The sequence below is a fragment of the Gobio gobio genome (genome assembly GCF_949357685.1).
Source record: "Gobio gobio genome assembly, chromosome: 25".
Lineage (NCBI taxonomy): Eukaryota > Metazoa > Chordata > Actinopteri > Cypriniformes > Gobionidae > Gobio > Gobio gobio.
The window spans coordinates 4,382,377-4,401,966 of NC_137121.1; the positions used below are offsets into that span (position 1 = coordinate 4,382,377).

The 19,590-nt window shown below is 37.4% G+C and overlaps 1 protein-coding gene across 3 annotated transcripts in view; it reads right to left on the bottom strand.

Moving 5' to 3' along the window:
* Nucleotides 1–12,604: 12,604 nt before the first annotated feature.
* mon2 (MON2 homolog, regulator of endosome-to-Golgi trafficking) overlaps nucleotides 12,605–19,590 on the bottom strand; it is an 84,800-nt gene continuing 77,814 nt past the window's right edge. For all 3 annotated transcript variants that reach the window (XM_079810182.1, XM_079810181.1, XM_079810180.1), the window contains 3 exons: nucleotides 18,347–18,554; nucleotides 14,339–14,421; nucleotides 12,605–13,287 (listed from right to left, as the gene is read on the bottom strand). In XM_079810182.1, the coding sequence (XP_079666308.1) occupies nucleotides 13,124–13,287; nucleotides 14,339–14,421; nucleotides 18,347–18,554 (455 nt within the window). In that variant the 3' untranslated portion in view covers nucleotides 12,605–13,123. The remainder of the gene's footprint in view (nucleotides 13,288–14,338; nucleotides 14,422–18,346; nucleotides 18,555–19,590) is intronic.

Consider the following 19,590-nt stretch of genomic DNA (forward strand, 5'->3'; position numbering starts at 1 on the left):
TCATAATGCGCTGTTTCATATTTCCTCCATTCCTGCCTAAGAGTAGGGAAGCCCCGCCCATGACTGTTGATGATTGGCCCTTATAGCATAGACACGCCCCTGAGTGAGAAGCACAGACACGCCCCTGTTTACTCGCTGTATCAGCGCTTGAGTATAACACATTACTAATGAATCCACTAACCATTCAGAAACATCTCAATCTCTTCCTGAGTCTCTTAAAGAAACACGCCACTTTTTTTTAAAATAGGCTCATTTTCCGTCTCCCCTAGAGTTAAACAGTTGAGTTTCACCGTTTTTGAATCCATTCAGTCGATCTCCGGGTCTGGCGGTAGCACTTTTAGCATAGCTTAGCATAGATCATTGAATCTGATTAGACCGTTAGCATCTCCCTCAAAAATGACCAAAGAGTTTCCATATTTTTTCTATTTAAAACTTGACTCTTCTGTAGTTACATCGTGTGCTAAGACCGACGGAAAATGAATGTGATTTTCTAGGCCGATATGGCGAGGAACTATACTCTCATTCCTGCGTAATAATCAAGAGCTGTGAGTCGTGCCATGAGTGCAGCGGCGCAATGATATTACACAAAATAGGCTAACTTCCGTCAACATGACCAACGTGACAACCGGCTCACACAGAGAGCGCTGGGGACTATTCTCAGGTGCTGTGTAATATCACTGCGCCGCCGCGGCACTCATGGCACGGCTCACAGCTCTTGATTATTACGCAGGAATGAGGGTATAGTTCCTAGTCAAATTTTAATACTATAGTAAATGTCCCAAAAATTTACTAATACTATAGTAAATGTCAAAAAAAATTACTAATACTATAGTAAATGTCAAAAAAAAATTACTAATACTATAGTAAATGTAAAAAAAAAGACTAATACTATAGTAAATGTCCAAAAAAAGACTAATACTATAGTAAATGTCTAAAAAAAGACTAATACTATAGTGAATGTCCAAAAAAAATACTAATACTATAGTAAATGTCCAAAAAAAGACTAATACTATAGTAAATGTCTAAAAAAAGACTAATACTATAGTAAATGTCTAAAATAATTACTAATACTAAAGTAAATGTAAAAAAAATTACTAATATTAATTTAGTTATAAGTAACTAATACTATAGTAAATGTCCAAAAAAAGACTAATACTATAGTAAATGTCTAAAATAATTACTAATACTAAAGTAAATGTCTAAAATAATTACTAATACTAAAGTAAATGTCTAAAATAATTACTAATACTAAAGTAAATGTAAAAAAAATCACTAATATTAATTTAGTTATAAGTAACTAATACTATAGTAAATGTCTAAAAAAATTGACTAATACTACAGTAAATTTCCCCCAAAAAAGACTAATACTATAGTAAATGTAAAAAAAAAAAGACTAATACTATAGTAAATGTAAAAAAAAAAAGACTAATACTATACAGGGAGTGCAGAATTATTAGGCACGTTGATTTTCTGATCATATTTTTTTTCCAGGCACATTTGACCAATTCCAAACCACAGTAATCCTAATAACTACTATTGATTTAGTATTTAATAATGTATAAGTGATATATAATTGTTCATGAAGGCTGGAAATGAAAATCACCTTATATTCAGGTGTGCAGAATTATTAGGCATGTTTTCTTTTACAGATAAATTGAGCCAAAAAAGAGATTTAAAAATTATTAAATGCCCATGAGAAGGATGCAATACTAATGCAATACTAGACATTGCAGTTAAGGCGAGACCATTGGACAGTGAAATGCTCTTTCATTTCCAGCCTTCATGAACAATTATATATCACTTATACATTATTAAATACTAAATCAATAGTAGTTATTAGGATTACTGTGGTTTGGAATCAACATGCCTAATAATTCTGCACTCCCTGTAGTAAATGCAAATTAGTATTAGTAAATTAGTAATTAGTAAAATAGTAAATTGTAGCCTATAGTTTTCAGTCAGAGAGTGAGTTGAAGTTCACACATTTGACAAATGGATGGATTTGCCCCGACAGCTGTGATAATATTCCCAGAGTCCGATACTCCCTGTGTAACGATCGAGTCCAAACATGAACGTCTTTAAGAGTTTGAGGCGTTTCATCTCTGGGTCATGAACCTGGCAAAGAAGTGAAACACTGAAGGATTCTCTCAGAGCCGCACAAAAGGCTTTGATCCAACCTACGTGCTGCATTCACGAGAATGACGTCAGCATATTATCAACATTAATCATGCACTTCTGCAATATATCCCAGTTAACTGTGACCACCTACAGCACGCGCACCAGATCAAGTGTCGGATGGATAGATAGATGCTCAATATTAACAGTAAAAAAAAAAGACTAATACTATAGTAAATGTCCAAACAAATTACTAATACTATAGTAAATGTCCAAAAAAGACTAATACTATAGTAAATGTCCAAAAATAGACTAATACTATAGTAAATGTCCAAAAATAGACTAATACTATAGTAAATGTAAAAAAAAAGACTAATACTATAGTAAATGTCCAAAAAAAGACTAATACTATAGTAAATGTCCAAAAATAGACTAATACTATAGTAAATGTCCAAAAAAAGACTAATACTATAGTAAATGTCCAAAAAAAGACTAATACTATAGTAAATGTCCAAAAAAAGACTAATACTATAGTAAATGTCCAAAAAAGACTAATACTATAGTAAATGTAAAAAAAAAAGACTAATACTATAGTAAATGTCCAAAAAAGACGAATACTATAGTAAATGTCCAAAAAAATAGACTAATACTATACTAAATGCCCAAAAAAAAGACTAATACTATAGTAAATGTCCAAACAAATTACTAATACTATAGTAAATGTCCAAAAAAAAAGACTAATACTATAGTAAATGTCCAAAAAAGACGAATACTATAGTAAATGTCCAAACAAATTACTAATACTATAGTAAATGTCCAAACAAATTACTAATACTATAGTAAATGTCCAAACAAATTACTAATACTATAGTAAATGTCCAAAAAAAAGACTAATACTATAATAAATGTCCAAAAAAGACTAATACTATAGTAAATGTCCAAAAAAGACTAATACTATAGTAAATGTCCAAACAAATTACTAATACTATAGTAAATGTCCAAAAAAAGACTAATACTATAGTAAATGTCCAAAAAAGACGAATACTATTGTAAATGTCCAAAAAATAGACTAATACTATAGTAAATGTCCAAACAAATTACTAATACTATAGTAAATGTCCAAAAAAAAGACTAATACTATAGTAAATGTCCAAACAAATTACTAATACTATAGTTAATGTCCAAACAAATTACTAATACTATAGTAAATGTCAAAAAAAGACTAATACTATAGTAAATGTCCAAACAAATTACTAATACTATAGTAAATGTCCAAAAAAGACGAATACTATAGTAAATGTCCAAAAAAATAGACTAATACTATAGTAAATGTCCAAAAAAAGACGAATACTATAGTAAATGTCCAAAAAAAAGACTAATCCTATAGTAAATGTCCAAAAAAAGACTAAATGTCCAAAAAAAAGCCTAATACTATAGTAAATGTCCAAAAAATAGACTAATCCTATAGTAAATGTCCAAAAAAAGACTAAATGTCCAAAAAAAATAGACTAATCCTATAGTAAATGTCCAAAAAAGACTAAATGTCCTAAAAAAAGACTAATACTATAGTAAATGTCCAAAAAAATAGACTAATACTATAGTAAATGTCCAAAAAAAGACTAATCCTATAGTAAATGTCCAAAAAAAGACTAAATGTCCAAAAAAAGACTAATACTATAGTAAATGTCCAAAAAAGACGAATACTATAGTAAATGTCCAAAAAAGACTAAATGTCCTAAAAAAAGACTAATACTATAGTAAGTGTCCAAAAAAATAGACTAATACTATAGTAAATGTCCAAAAAAAGACTAAATGTCCAAAAAAAGACTAATACTATAGTAAATGTCCAAAAAAGACGAATACTATAGTAAATGTCAAAAAAAGACGAATACTATAGTAAATGTCCAAAAAGACTAAATGTCCAAAAAAAGACTAATACTATAGTAAATGTCCAAAAAAGACGAATACTATAGTAAATGTCAAAAAAAGACGAATACTATAGTAAATGTCCAAAAAAAGACTAAATGTCCAAAAAATAGACTAATACTATAGTAAATGTCCAAAAAAGACGAATACTATAGTAAATGTCCAAAAAAAGACTAAATGTCCAAAAAAATAGACTAATACTATAGTAAATGTCCAAAAAAATTACTAATACTATAGTAAATGTCCAAAAAATAGACTAATACTATAGTAAATGTCCAAAAAAAATACTAATCCTATAGTAAATGTCCAAAAAAAGACTAAATGTCCAAAAAAAAAGACTAACCCTATAGTAAATGTCCAAAAAAGACTAAATGTCCAAAAAAAAAGACTAAAACTATAGTAAATGTCCAATTTTTTTTACTAATCCTATAGTAAATGTCCAAAAAAAGACTAAAACTATATTAAATATCCAAAAAAATTACTCTTACTAGAGGTTTAGTCATTTTTTTGGACATTTACTATAGTATATGTCCACATGTTTTGACGTCAGCATATTATCGACATTAATCATGCACTTCCGCAATAAACCCCAGTTAACTGAGACCACCCACAGCACGCGCACCAGATCAAGTGTCGGAGATGCGACGTCGAAATGCTGTTGTGCTTATGAATATGATATTTTATAACTTCAAATACACACACGTTATTAAGGCACTTACCTTCTGGGGTGAAACAGGGGAATGTAAGGATTCAGATCAAGAAGGGAAAAGAAAAGAAAAACATCTAGAGTGTCATATTTCTAAAGTTACAGTTTAACGAGGGTCATATGAGGATAACCCTTTCATGACACCAGAGCACGTCATCATCATCATCCCACACCGCAGATTCAATTATTAACCCGACTTCACCAAAACGCACGTGCTCAGGGTCGAGTAGCCCAAACCATCCCACAATCCAGGTAATGTCGTTATAGTTACCACGTGACGTCACGATCGATGATTCTACGGTAGTGGGCAGAAAAGCCACGTCACAGCTCTCTTCATAGCAACAGTAGAGTACGACCTACATGTATTAGCCATCCCAAGGGCAAAATCAAGCATATATTAAAATTAATAACCCAACCCATACCTGCTTTTCCGCTGTGCTCGACAAAAACTGGCTCAGTTACAGAGATCATTACAACACATGATTAATAAAAGCAAGAAATTAAGACACTTGAGACTGCAGCGTGTTTCATAAGACACACGTTTATTGAAGATTTACCACACAACTCTCAGAACATCACACATTTACACACACACACACACACGCACACACACACACACACAGTCTCCCAGACGAGTTGGGCTCCAGGGCGAATTCCAGCTCGGGAAGAGAGTAGCCAGCACTGGCAAGGGAGTAGCTTGCGCAGTCATCTCCATAACGGGCAATGTCACATCCCATCAACAGCACAAACTACTACCTCAGCCAGGGCACGGCCCGATCCGGGGTCCGGGAAACCGCGGGGAATCCGCATCCGTTTAAAAAAGAAAGAATTCCAAGAATTGACGCTGAACGTTCCAGAGCGCGCGAAGATTCCGAGCTGAATGGTCGTAGTACTCGTCTCGTGAGCGGGCTACACTCCCTTCAGCTGCCCCGCCATTGGCTGGGAGCGCGGCCAATGGGCTGTCAGAGGGACACCGCCCACGACACGCACACCCCCGAATGGGGCCACGCCTCCGGCACTCTCCACCCAATGGCGCTGCCCTGCGTTCGCACGAGACTTTAAGCTCGTGATTTTGAATGAGTTGATTTTGATTGACACTCGCTTGTAAAGATGGAGCAGGACTCCTGAGAGAGACGCTGTGCTTTTAAAGAAGCACGTAACTTGGCAAATTACATGTTTTGTACACAACTTTTCAATTCAAATTTTTCATAAAACGGTTATTTCTGGTTTCTGGATGCTGATTGGTCAATGCGGGCGTTCCAGTCGTGCTGAGGCGAAATGGCTGCGCCTAAAAAAAAAACTGCCGTTAAAGGGATAGTTCACATGGGCGGTGTTTCAGACAAGCAGGGGGAATAAACAGCTCACGTATGGCAAGCCGTTTTAGCATTTAAAAGCTAGGTTTGGCTATCTGGAATTAAAGGGTTAGTTCACCCAAAAATGAAAATTCTGTCATTAATTACTCACCCTCATGTCGTTCGACACCCGTCAGACCTCCGTTCATCTTCGGAACAGAAATGAAGATATTTTAGTGTAAATCTGATGCCTCTGAAAGGCCTCCATTGGCTCAATGGCACGGTTCACTCTCAAGACCCTTAAAAGGCACTAAAGACGTCGTTACAAAGTCCATCTCACTACAGCGGTTCTACAATAACTTTATGAATCGGCGACAATAGTTTTTGTGTGCAAAAAACCCCTAAATAACGACTTATATAGTGATAACGATTTCAAAACACGGCATCATGAAGCTTCGAAGCGTTATGAATCAGTGAGTCGAATCATGATTCGGATCGCGTGTCAAACTGCTGAAATTTGGCGATTCAAACCGCTGAATCGACTCACTGATTCATAACGCTTCGAAGCTTCATGAGGCCGTGTTTTGAAATCGTCATCACTATATAAGTCGTTATTTAGGGTTTTTTTGCGCACAAAAACTATTCTCGCCGATTCATAAAGTTATTGTAGAGCCGCTGTAGTGAGATGGACTTTGTAACGACGTCTTTAGTGTCTTTTAAGGGTCTTGAGAGTGAACCGTGCCATTGAGCCAATGGAGGCCTTTCAGAGCATCAGATTTACACTAAAATATCTTCATTAGTGATGCACCGATCATGATTTTACATGGCCGATTCCGATACCGATTCTTTTCAAGAAAACTGGCCGATTCCGATACCGATTTCCGTTTTTTTTTTTTACACAATAAAGTAATGAAAGTATACATGAACAAGATGTTTATTTGGTATTTAACAGGCTAAATTGGCTTTTGGCTAATGAAAACAAGTCGGCAATCTGAAATTAACAGGAAATTGAATTGGAAATTAAAAGGCTGAAAGGTGAAATTAAAGGCAACAACTGCATATTCCGCAATCCAAACAAAGATGTTACTTAAATCAGCATTTGTTTTTAAATTCAGTGTAAAGAAAAAAAGTCTTTAAAAGTGAAATTCAATAAAACCAAAGTATATAATTGATCCAAAATGTTAAATCAAATAATGTTTAGTGCAACGAAAAAAACTAAGATGCTACAGCAGGTGCTTTTTAAATCAAATTAAGTCAATGTAATTTTAAGGTAAAATAAAAGGTAACACTGTAGAATATTGGTCATTAGTTAACATTAGTTAATGTATTAACTAACATGAACTAACTATGAGCAGAACATTTGTTACTGTATTTGTTCATCTTTGTTAACGTTAGTTAATATAAATCCAGCTGTTCATGGTTTGTTCATGTTAGTTCACAGTGCATTAACTAATGTTAACAAGATTTTAATAATGCAGTTATCTCTCATTAGTAAATGTTGAAATTAACATGAACTAATAATGAACTGCACTTATAAAGCGTTTATTAATCTTTGTTAATGTTAACTAATGTAGTTAACTAATGTTAACTAATGACCATTATTCTAAAGTGTTACCAAATATAAATGATCATCCTACAGGCTACAGAACTGATATTATTTCATTTCAAAAGTGCAGCATGTTCTTCTTTAGGCTACAAAAAGAAGTATTTCGGCTTTTTCACAAGTTAGTCTGTTTCGTTCTCATCCGATCCAACACGTGAGAATCTGAGCTGAACAAACGTCTCACTATCTTCGCTTGTGCAGGCGGAGAGGTAAGAATTCAGCATCTCGTCTCTTCCCTCAGTTCTCCAGTTTCCGTTTGTAACACACAAGTGACATGTTCGCGAATGATAGCAATATAGGCGTATGTGCACGCGGGCGCATTTCAGGATAAATCGGCAGAAAAATACAAAGAAACCGGCCGGTTCCGGTTTTTGGCCGGTCAACCGGTGCATCCCTAATCTTAATTTCTGTTCCGAAGATGAACGGAGGTCTTGCGGGTGTCGAACGACATGAGGGTGAGTAATTAATGACAGAATTTTAATTTTTGGGTGAACTAACCCTTTAACATTGTGGATATCAACGTCTCTCTGGCTAGTCCTAATCAGTGTTGTGGAAAGTTACATTGAAAAGTAATGCATTACAATATTGCGTTACTCCCTTAAAAAGTAACTAATTGAGTTACTTAGTTACTTTTCAAGAAAAGTAATGCGTTACGTTACTTTTGCGTTACTTTTTCTCACCTGGGCTGGGCTTGTTTTTTTTTATAACAAAAAAGTTATATTTTTGTGCAACGGTAAAGACCTCTTCATACCAAAATTGAAATAATAAGGTAAAAATGCAAATTCCCGCATGAACACTAGAGGGCGCAGCTCTGGATAATGGTAGAATAGGATGCAGGAGAAAAAAGTTTTACCAATAAAAACAAACAATCTAGTAATTTTCATCATTACAGGTCAGCAGCAAGACATTGGTCAATTAAATATAAAGGTAGATTATGCATAAAAATAGTTGTTTTTTTTAACAGGTTATTGGAGGTTTGCAGAGTCCTCTGATTTTGCATTTGACTGATTTTATTCATTTTGACGAGTACAGAATCTTTATTGTGCAAGTGAGATAAATAAATGCTCACATTTAGTCTAGAACTACAATAACCCTCATGTTCACACACACACACACACACACACACACACACACACACACACACACACACACACACACACACACACACACACACACACACACACACACACACACACACACACACACACACACACACACACACACACACACACACACACACACACACACACACACACACACACACACACACACACACACACACGCCTCTGCACTTATTTTTCTCAACATGGGGGCAGGAGAGCTGTCAGTCAAATGAATGTGAAAAAGTAACTTGCATTACTTTTTGGAAAAAGTAATTCAGATATTTTGTTGTAAATTTGGAAATTAATGCGTTACATTACTAGTTACTTGGCAAAAGTAATATTATTAAGTTACTTCTACGTCATATTCTCGCACATGCGTCGTGGAGACACACACGGAAGACAAGAACAAGTTGGATAAAGGTGTTATTTTGATTTTTTTTGCGCACAAAAACTAGTCGTCGCATCGTAAAATTATTGTAGAGTCACTGTGGTGAGATGGACTTTGTAACGACGTTTTTAGTGCCTTTTATGGGTCTTGTGAGTGTAAATGTACTGAATGCCAATGGAGGCCTATCTGAAGCCTTTCTCAGCATCAGCTTTACACTAAAATATCTTCATTTGTGTCTGAAGATGAACGGAGGACTGACGGGTGTCCAACCACATGAGGGTGAGGAATTAATGACAGAATTTTCATTTTTGCGTGAACTAACCCTTTAAAAAAAGATGATTAAAAACACTTTCTGGCTGCTCCGACATTGTGCTAATCAGTGTAAATACAAGTTAATAGTTAACAGGTGCTATGTGATTTGATGATTTGAACAACAAGCTCTGCTCAGGGTTCCCACTCTTTTCCAGCAGCCATTTTCCAGTACTTTTCCAGGACATTTTCAATTTTACTACGGCGGGAATAAAAGACAAGGATCATGCCAAATATTGCTTTCTAAGTCTTTAAAAGCCGTACAGTTTATTGCCATTACTTAACAATCCAGCATTTTTCAATATGAGCTCTTAATCATACATTATGACTATGGAAGCTTGTTTACACCACAGAATAGAAAGAAACGGTAATTGTGACTTTATCTCGCTATTCTGACTCTCTCGCAATTACGAGTTTACATATTTGTGATATAAACGCGAAAATTGTCGCAATTCTTTTTTTCCTCAGAATTGGACTTTATAACTCAGTTTAGATCTCACTATTCTGAGAAAAGAAGTCAGAATTGCAAGATATAAACTCGCAACTGCGCAAAAAAGTCAAAATTGCGAGTTTATATCACGCAATTCTGACTATATCTTGCAATTCTGACTTTATAACACACAAACTCGTGCTTACGAGTTAACATTCACTGCATACATTTGAGCAGTTATAGCATTAGCAAGACTAAACATCATTATTCAAAATACTACTAATAATACTACTAATTTGCATTCAGATATCTGTAACGTCATTTCGAATAGTCAAAACTCCAATTCAAGATATCTGTAATTTACATTTTGACTAGGAAGAATGAAAGTTACAGATATCTACAAATGTCATTTCGCCTAGTCAAAACTTGATTTAAGATATCTGAAAAGGAACATGTAGATATCTTGAACTTGAGTTACGATTGGTCAGAATCAAATTGTAGATATCTCAAACTGGAAATACAGATATCTACAATTCAGTGGCAGATATCCACTGTGTGAATTACGGATATCTGCAACTGAATTGTAGATATCTGTAATGATAAACCCCATACAAATGAATGGCAAACATGACGTCATTTGTCCAAGGAAGAATGTCTTTGTGGATATCTGAAATGACAATTAAAGATAAGAAGAATGTAGTTGCGGATATCTGAAATGTTCTTTTTGACTAGGCAAAACTGAATTACAGATATCTGCAACACATATCCAGTATAGCTTTTAATTGTTAAAATGGCTTGCCATATCTCACGAGGCTGTTCGTTAGTTCTGTTGAAGCTTTGAAAGGCACTTTTAAACAGCCTGTCGTGTCCTAAACAGACGCAACACGATTTTCATCGGCAAACCTGACTCGACCAGAGAGCAATCAATCAAAAATCACAGCCAATCAGAAGAGCGTGTGGGCGGGCTCTCTGCAAGATTAACAAAAAAGACAAACATTTCGTTTTTAATCACCTTGACAGTTTTAAACAGTTGTTTCCTTTCATTTATGTTCAAGATCTGAGGTGAATTGCTTTCAATGTCTATTAAGGTCACTTTAAATTCTTTTTACATTGAATAAAGCACATAATATGCACTTTAAAAAACTAAAAAGAATGTATTTTTTCCTTGCGTGTCGCGTTTAGGACACAGTGAAGGCTTATAGGACTGTTTCAGTATTTGTATTGTTGTCAAGTCTTTTAGTGGATGTTTGTGGACATTTTGTTTAGATGTAATGTGATTATTTGGGGATGTCGTTGTTGTACGGCCAGGACTCGTGCCATATCATAGGTTTTTGTGAGACACCGCCACTGAGTTCACTCAAAAAATTATATTATTTACCCTCAAGTTGTTCCTGCCGAACACAAAATATGATATTTTAAAAAATGTTGACGTAGCCGTCGACTTCCAAAAAAACGATGTCTGGTTTCCAACGTTCTTCAAAATATATGTGACCACAAAACCAGTTATAAGGGTCGATTTTTTGAAATTGAGACATATTTAAGCTGAATAAATACGCTTTCTATTGATGTATGGTTTGTTGGGACAATATTTGTCCGAGATACCACTATTTGAAAATCTGAGAGTGCAAAACATTTTTAGAAAATCTCCTTTAAAGTTGTCCAAATGAATGAAGTCCTTAGCAATGCATATTAGTACTAATAATACGATCTTCATGGAACATGATCTTAATATCCTGGGGCCAGTTTGTTCAAAACATTTAATCTGGATCAAAATGATCTGGATTTGGAAATCCCATGTTTTGCTATCCAGGATCAGGTAATCCATCTTACTTATGTGCCGGTTTTTCAAAACAAAATTGGATTGGATCACCCTGATCCAGACACACACCTTTTCAGCAGTGTTAATTTTGACAGCAAATTTTGATTTAGTTTTAGTCATAGTCTTTTGACTAAAATGCCATTTAGTTTTAGTCATATTTTAGTCACCTGAATTGTTTTTAGTTTTAGTCTAGTTTTAGTCGACTAAATCTACAGTAGACATCTACAGTAGATTTAGTCTCCTTAAATCTAATGAGTTTAGTTCAATTGTAATACATTAAGCATTTGAGCCTTACATAAACGACTGTCACTTGAACTGACATTTTGACATCATTTTGTTTTTGACATTAAAAATACACGAAAGAGCTCAATTCACTTTTTTGTTTGTTTTTAAAAACATCTATATAGTTTTTATAACTTTGTATTTCTGTTTTATTTAGTAGGCCATATCAGGTTAAGCTAAAGCTTCAAATAAGTTTGTTTATATTTATTAGATTTTTTAATGGTTTTAGTGAGCTATTATAATCCTGATACTTTATTGAATATGTGTCAAATACTGGTCTTTCCTCCTGACTATGAATTAAATGGGAATTAAATTAAACACAGTTTATTGTGTAACCAAAAACGAATATATAATGCGTGACTTTTAATTATAAACAAGCTCGAAATACACCGGGACTCTTATTTTGAAATGTCTGTGCCTTACAGTTGCAGGAGCTCATTCAAGTTCAAGATCCTGATCACCTTGTCAGGTTGCAATTATCCGGCGATGAATACTGCCCGAATGCAGGTTAAATCGTACTTATTTAATGCTTCATGTACATTCAAAAGAGCTTGAAATGTTTTTCATACAGTCATATTTGAATGTAAATGAACTGCAGCGTTTGATGAATAAGCAGAGGAGCGATACGTTTGATGTTCATAGAACTGTACCATTTATTATTGTACACACACCGGGTTCAACCCTTCTCAATGCGGCTAAAGATGACATGGAATGTTACAGTAAGATCTTGCATAAAATTCATTGCTGTTGAGAAAATCTCACAAAAAAAAAAAAAAAGACCATCCTTCATGTAGGTTTCCATCCTCTCTTTTTGTAAATCATTTTTTTTTTCGGATTTGATTTTCAACCCAAATACGTAATTCTTAATGACATCTTTAACACTATCACCAAACACTGTACATTAAGAGGGGAGAAAAAACCAAAAACCCATAAAAACAACAAACACTGCAAATTTACCGTAGCAGTTAATACATCGTTAAAGTCGGCCAATCAGAGTCTACCGTCAGCTCGTATTAGAAGAAGCTTAGAATGATGGGATTTGGAGCTGTCAATCAACGGTTTGCCATGACGATGGGGGTGAATCGGGAGTCCTCGCGCGTGGTGTATGAAACAGTCACATTCATGTTCGCGGTGGAATAAAAACGTTCAGTCACGACTCGCCGTTCTGCACTTTGGAGACGGGCGGTTGCATGAAGTCTTTGAAGGGCCCCAGGGCGTCTTTGAGGGCGGAGCTTACTTCAGGAGATGAGCAGGTGATGCACTCCACCAGCGTCGGGTACAGCGCGATCACCTGAGCCCACACGTTCCCATCCACTGACGCCCCGACAGCCAAGAGGAAGAGAAATGAGCAAAAACAGGGATGTAAAACGTCAAAATGCTGTCTAGGTAGGCAACACGCTAGGTTTTAAAGGGTTAGTTCACCCAAAAATGAAAATTCTGTCATTAATTCCTCACCCTCATGTGGTTGGACACCCGTCAGACCTCCGTTCATCTTCAGACACAAATGAAGATATTTTAGTGTAAAGCTGATGCTGAGAAAGGCTTCAGATAGGCCTCCATTGGCATTCAGTACATTTACACTCACAAGACCCATAAAAGGCACTTAAAACGTCGTTACAAAGTCCATCTCACCACAGTGACTCTACAATAATTTTACGATGCGACGACAATAGTTTTTGTGCGCAAAAAAAAATCAAAATAACGACTTTATTCGACTTGTTCTTGTCTTCCGTGTGTGCCTCCACGACGCATGCGCGAGAATATGACGCAGATCCGGCGTTCGGACAGATGACCCAGAAGAGATTTGTTTACAAGCAGAGGAAGACCCGCGTCTCTCAGCTGTTGAATTCTACATTGATCGCGCTTTAGGTCTCGGCGTAGCTCTCAAAATGGGACTAAAGTGTGCATTTCATGGATTCCCGAACGCCGGATCTGCGTCATATTCTCGCGCATGCGTCGTGGAGACACACACGGAAGACAAGAACAAGTTGAATAAAGTCGTTATTTTGATTTTTTTTTGCGCACAAAAACTACTGTCGTCGACAGTAGTTTACGAGTCACTGTGGTGAGATGGACTTTGTAACGACGTTTTTAGTGCCTTTTATGGGTCTTGTGAGTGTAAATGTACTGAATGCCAATGGAGGCATATCTGAAGCCTTTCTCAGCATCAGCTTTACACTAAAATATCTTCATTTGTGTCTGAAGATGAACGGAGGACTGACGGGTGTCCAACCACATGAGGGTGAGGAATTAATGACAGAATTTTCATTTTTGGGTGAACTAACCCTTTAACCACGGAATAGAGGCTCACGTCAATGTGTGTAAATGTTGCGTTTAAATAATCAGAAGGACAAAGCCGTCTCACCGTTCTCTGGTTGAGTCTTTTTCAAGGAATCCATGAGCGTGCTGATGGCTTTTAACACAAAGATGATCTCAGTCACCTGTTGCCTGTAGAAATAGTGAACACTCAGAATCAAGTCCTGTGCGGATTAGTTAGTGAAAACACAGGGAAAGAGATCGTCCGGCACACATTTCTACGGAAGCTTGTTTCTGCCAAGGAATAAAAAATATATAAAAAGGTAACAGAACTTTTATCCTCAGAATCGGAAACAAGCTTCCATACATTTCATCCCAAAATCAAAAGAATGTTGCATTAAAAAATAGTGTTTCCCACACATAGACTAATTCGTGGCGGTGCGCCACATATTTAAATCTCCCGCCAAACTGCCAAACCTGCTTTTGATATGAAATTGAATATGCAATTCAAACAATAAATAGCGTTTTGCCGCTAATGTGGCATAACAGTTAAAGCCAGAGGTGTTGAAAAACAGAGTAGGGGGGGTGAATTTAATAAATTACTAAAAACCCTTTAAAATAAAATCTAACTACTCCCCAAAGACATATTCTAATTACAAGATCTCTCTTTTCACAACCTTTTTGTTTGTTTGTTTGTTTGTTTTTTCTCTCTCCTTCATCTCCCACTATGTAAGTGTTTGTCTATACTGTTATTTTTTTGTGTTATGTCTCAATATATGTATTGTGTACAATTTCACGAAAAAAAGAAAAGAAAAACAGAGTAGCCACATGCTCTCATCTCCTGGCGATGCATTTGAATGGCTGCCTTAAGCCGATACACAACAGTTTTACTATGCGGGTATTTGCAGCAATTTGTTTATTACGTCAACCATATTTACAGGATCATTTTACTATGGAGAGTGATGGAGATGCAACATTGTTAACATTAATGTTAATGTTTTTCTTGTATTTAACCCTCATTGCTTAATTATTGGTCACTCATACTCATTGTTGGTCAAATGTGACCACACCTTAACTATTTTTCAATGAAATAAATGTTCTATATTTTAGTTTTAAGTGGACAGCGCCAAATACAGGTCTAAAATGTTTTGAGCTTGTCCACTTTCAGAGGTAGTGGAAAACACATGGTCATGTGGTCAAATGCACACGAACAGCCACTAAACTCCGTCTACTACTCTCCGTCTACTGACGTAACGCGTGAACATTATGGGATGCGCGCTACATTTACCCTCCCCTCGAAGAAATCAGGACAGAAGTGATTGAAAGTGGACCAAAGAGACCAGGTGTAAACGGGAATGTCTCCCTCGTCTACTTGTGATCCGATCGACCAAAACGCATCTTAAAGGGTTAGTTCACCCAAAAATGAAAATTCTGTCATTAATTCCTCACCCTCATGTCGTTCGACACCCGTAAGACCTCCGTTCATCTTCAGACACAAATGAAGATATTTTAGTGTAAAGCTGATGCTCTGAAAGGCCTCCATTGGCTCAATGGCACGGTTCACTCTCAAGACCCTTAAAAGGCACTAAAGACGTCGTTACAAAGTCCATCTCACTACAGTGGCTCTAAAATAACTTTATGAATCGGCGACAATAGTTTTTGTGCGCAAAAAAACCCTAAATAACGACTTATATAGTGATGACGATTTCAAAACACGGCCTCATGAAGCTTCGAAGCGTTATGAATCAGTGAGTCGATTCAGCAGTTTGAATCGCCAAATTTCAGCAGTTTGACACGCGATCCGAATCATGAATCGACTCACTGATTCATAACGCTTCGAAGCTTCATGATGCCTTGTTTTGAAATCGTCATCACTATATAAGTCGTTATTTAGGGTTTTTTTGCGCACAAAAACTATTGTCGCCGATTCATAAAGTTATTGTAGAGCCACTGTAGTGAGATGGACTTTGTAACGACGTCTTTAGTGTCTTTTAAGGGTCTTGAGAGTGTAAAGTGCCATTGAGCCAATGGAGGCCTTTCAGAGCATCAGATTTACACTAAAATATCTTCATTTCTGTTCTGAAGATGAACGGAGGTCTGACGGGTGTCGAACGACATGAGGGTGAATAATTAATGACAGAATTTTCATTTTTGGGTGAACTAACCCTTTAATACCAGTCTAATACCCCTTTTCCACCAAGGCAGTGCCAGAGCTAGATCGGAGCCAGAGCCTAGTTTCAAATCGGTTCTTTGTGTTTCCACACCCAAAGCCCAGCTCCGAGCCAGGAAAAGTGGTTCTTAAGTAGCACCAAAACATTGCTGGGCTAGAACAGGGCTAGAAGTAAGACCCGATTACGTCAGGCGCTGGGGGCGGAGTCAACAAGACCAACACAAACTGGAGATCCGCCATTGTTGAAATAGCAGCTAATGGAGCTAACAGCTGCTGCTCGTTTGTAATCTCTGTCTATACAAATTACGGCGAACTGCATGAATGCGTTGGATTCGCTGTGTTTTCGTTGTGTTTTGATGCCGATGTAGGATCGTAAAGCCATGTGAATCAATAGTGACGCAACGTTTGCATTGTTGATGGAAGGCTTGTTCGCAGCGGTGTGATAACGAGTCCAGCGAGAGCATTCGACTCCTTATGCTTTTGATTCACTCATGCGGGTTTTTTTTAATATCATACGTGGATCATCTGCGCAGCGCCGATGCATCTCGAACAAGCCTGGTGTGTGTGTGTTTCCCGCTGCCCAGGATTGCCAGGTTTTCACAACAAAACCCGCCCAATTGACCTATCAGTAAGCCCCGCCCCCCTTAGTTACTGTTGCTAACTCGGACAAACAAACGGAGATGCTATATCTTACAATGACAGCTGTCAGTGTGAAAACCTTATCCTGAGATGTTTTTGGACACAGAATGTAGCGTATATCCCGTCCGAATGATGGCTTATCAAGTTTATTATGTCCTTTTTCACTCCAAAAAATCATCGTAAGAGCTGAACAAACAAAGCATAAGAAGTGCGCATTAACGTCTCATTCACAAACTATCTCTCTGTTGCATTACCATTAACATACACAGCAAATTACACAGATACAACTAACAGTAAACAAACATACACACAGACCGTAAGCCTTTTCGAGGGTGCAGTTAATAACTGGTAACGTAAACTTTGTATCAGCAAAACAACTCTGATAAACTGCGAGTGCGAGCTCTTCCTTTCACTATAATACCCATCAAAAGAGGAGTCCTCCTTAGTAGGACAGATAATGTAGACCTTAAACATATCTAAAATTAAATTAATTTACATATAATTTAATATGGAGAGGCACTAAAATGTAGACCTTCGTGTTTTTGACCTACAGTGTACATGGCGTGAGAACAGTTAGTTATTATGGTTTGTATGTTAGCAGGGACTTTAATCGTAGCTTAACGAGAGTTTGACAAACAGTAAATCCTCTCAGGATCCCTGGAGTCAGTGCTACAGTACCTCAGGCACGACATTTGAGCATTTTTGTAGCATAAACACCATCAAACCGATGATAGCTTCGGATTTTCCAATGTTTCTCTAATGCGCTGAAACCTAAAGATGTCCGAGTTCCGGTCCCAGCGCAACTGATACTCAACTGCTATTGGCTCATCTGCGTTCGAGGGGAGGGGATTTTGCTACTCAAAACAAGCCTAATCGCGTTTCAGGGAGGCTTCCCCGGTAAAAATCACATTTGGGGGTAAAATATGTGTTTTTTGGGCATGGTTGCCTACTAAAATTTCCATTCACGGGGCTAAACATCACATAATTGGGGTCACTTCAACCCGCGAAAATGAAAAACAGCCGCGGCAACAGTGATGAAGTAGCCCAATTCCTCGGGAAAACCGCAGACTTGGCAACACTGCCGCTGCCTCGCTAGCGTTGCTGAGAAAGATGAGACGTATACAGTGACGTAAGACATGGCTCTGAGCATGTGGAAAAGCAAACAGTTCTTAGAAGCTCCTCAGTCGAACCAACTATGAACTGGGACTAGCTCTGGCTCTGAACTAGCTCTAGCACTGCCTTGGTGGAAAAGGGGTGTAACAGGGCTTGAGAGAGTGTGTGTGTGTGTGTGTGTGTCCATCAGCTGACCTGGGCAGCGGGCAGCGTCCACTGAGTCTCTCGTCCTCCACGTATCGCCGGAGCACGTCCTGCGCCCTCTGCAGCAGCACTGACAGCGCCATACGGGAGATGTAGCCCTCCTGCGGCGTCGACACTTTATTACTGAAGGAGAACTGCAGGAGCGTCTCGAAACACACTTTAGAGAACTCCTCCCGCATGCGGATGTCCATTTCAGCCTCTGCGCCGGACCAGAGAGGACAGTTAGTGCCTTCATAGTGCTTCACCATTGCTAATAAATGACTTTAAAGGGGTCATGAATTACCAAATCGCATTTTCCTTGATCTTTTGACATATAAGAGCTCGCTATAATAATGTCCTGTGAGTTTCAAAACATCCTCGCTAGTAAAATCAAGCTCAGAAAACGGCTCGTTTCGGATTTTGTCACATTATTACGTCATAGTGCGACGCCCACTTCTACATCATCACCTCTTTAGCCCCGCCCACTGATTCACGTGTAGTAGTAAATATACAAGACAGATGGAAACAGAGACTTCTCTGAGGATTACAGATCGTTTGATATGTGCTGAGGATTTATACTGTAGTTGAGATTTGCTGTTCTTTCCTTTGCTTTAGCATTTACACTCACCTAAAGGATTATTAGGAACACCTGTTCAATTTCTCATTAATGCAATTATCTAATCAACCAATCACATGGCAGTTGCTTCAATGCATTTAGGGGTGTGGTCCTGGTCAAGACAATCTCCTGAACTCCACACTGAATGTCGGAATGGGAAAGAAAGGTGATTTAAGCAATTTTGAGCGTGGCATGGTTGTTGGTGCCAGACGGGCCGGTCTGAGTATTTCACAATCTGCTCAGTTACTGGGATTTTCACGCACAACCATTTCTAGGGTTTACAAAGAATGGTGTGAAAAGGGAAAAACATCCAGTATGCGGCAGTCCTGTGGGAGAAAATGCCTTGTTGATGCTAGAGGTCAGAGGAGAATGGGCCGACTGATTCAAGCTGATAGAAGAGCAACTTTGACTGAAATAACCACTCGTTACAACCGAGGTATGCAGCAAAGCATTTGTGAAGCCACAACACACACAACCTTGAGGCGGATGGGCTACAACAGCAGAAGACCCCACCGGGTACCACTCATCTCCACTACAAATAGGACAAAGATGCGACAATTTGCACGAGCTCCCCAAAATTGGACAGTTGAAGACTGGAAAAATGTTGCGTCTCGATTTCTGTTGAGACATTCAGATGGTA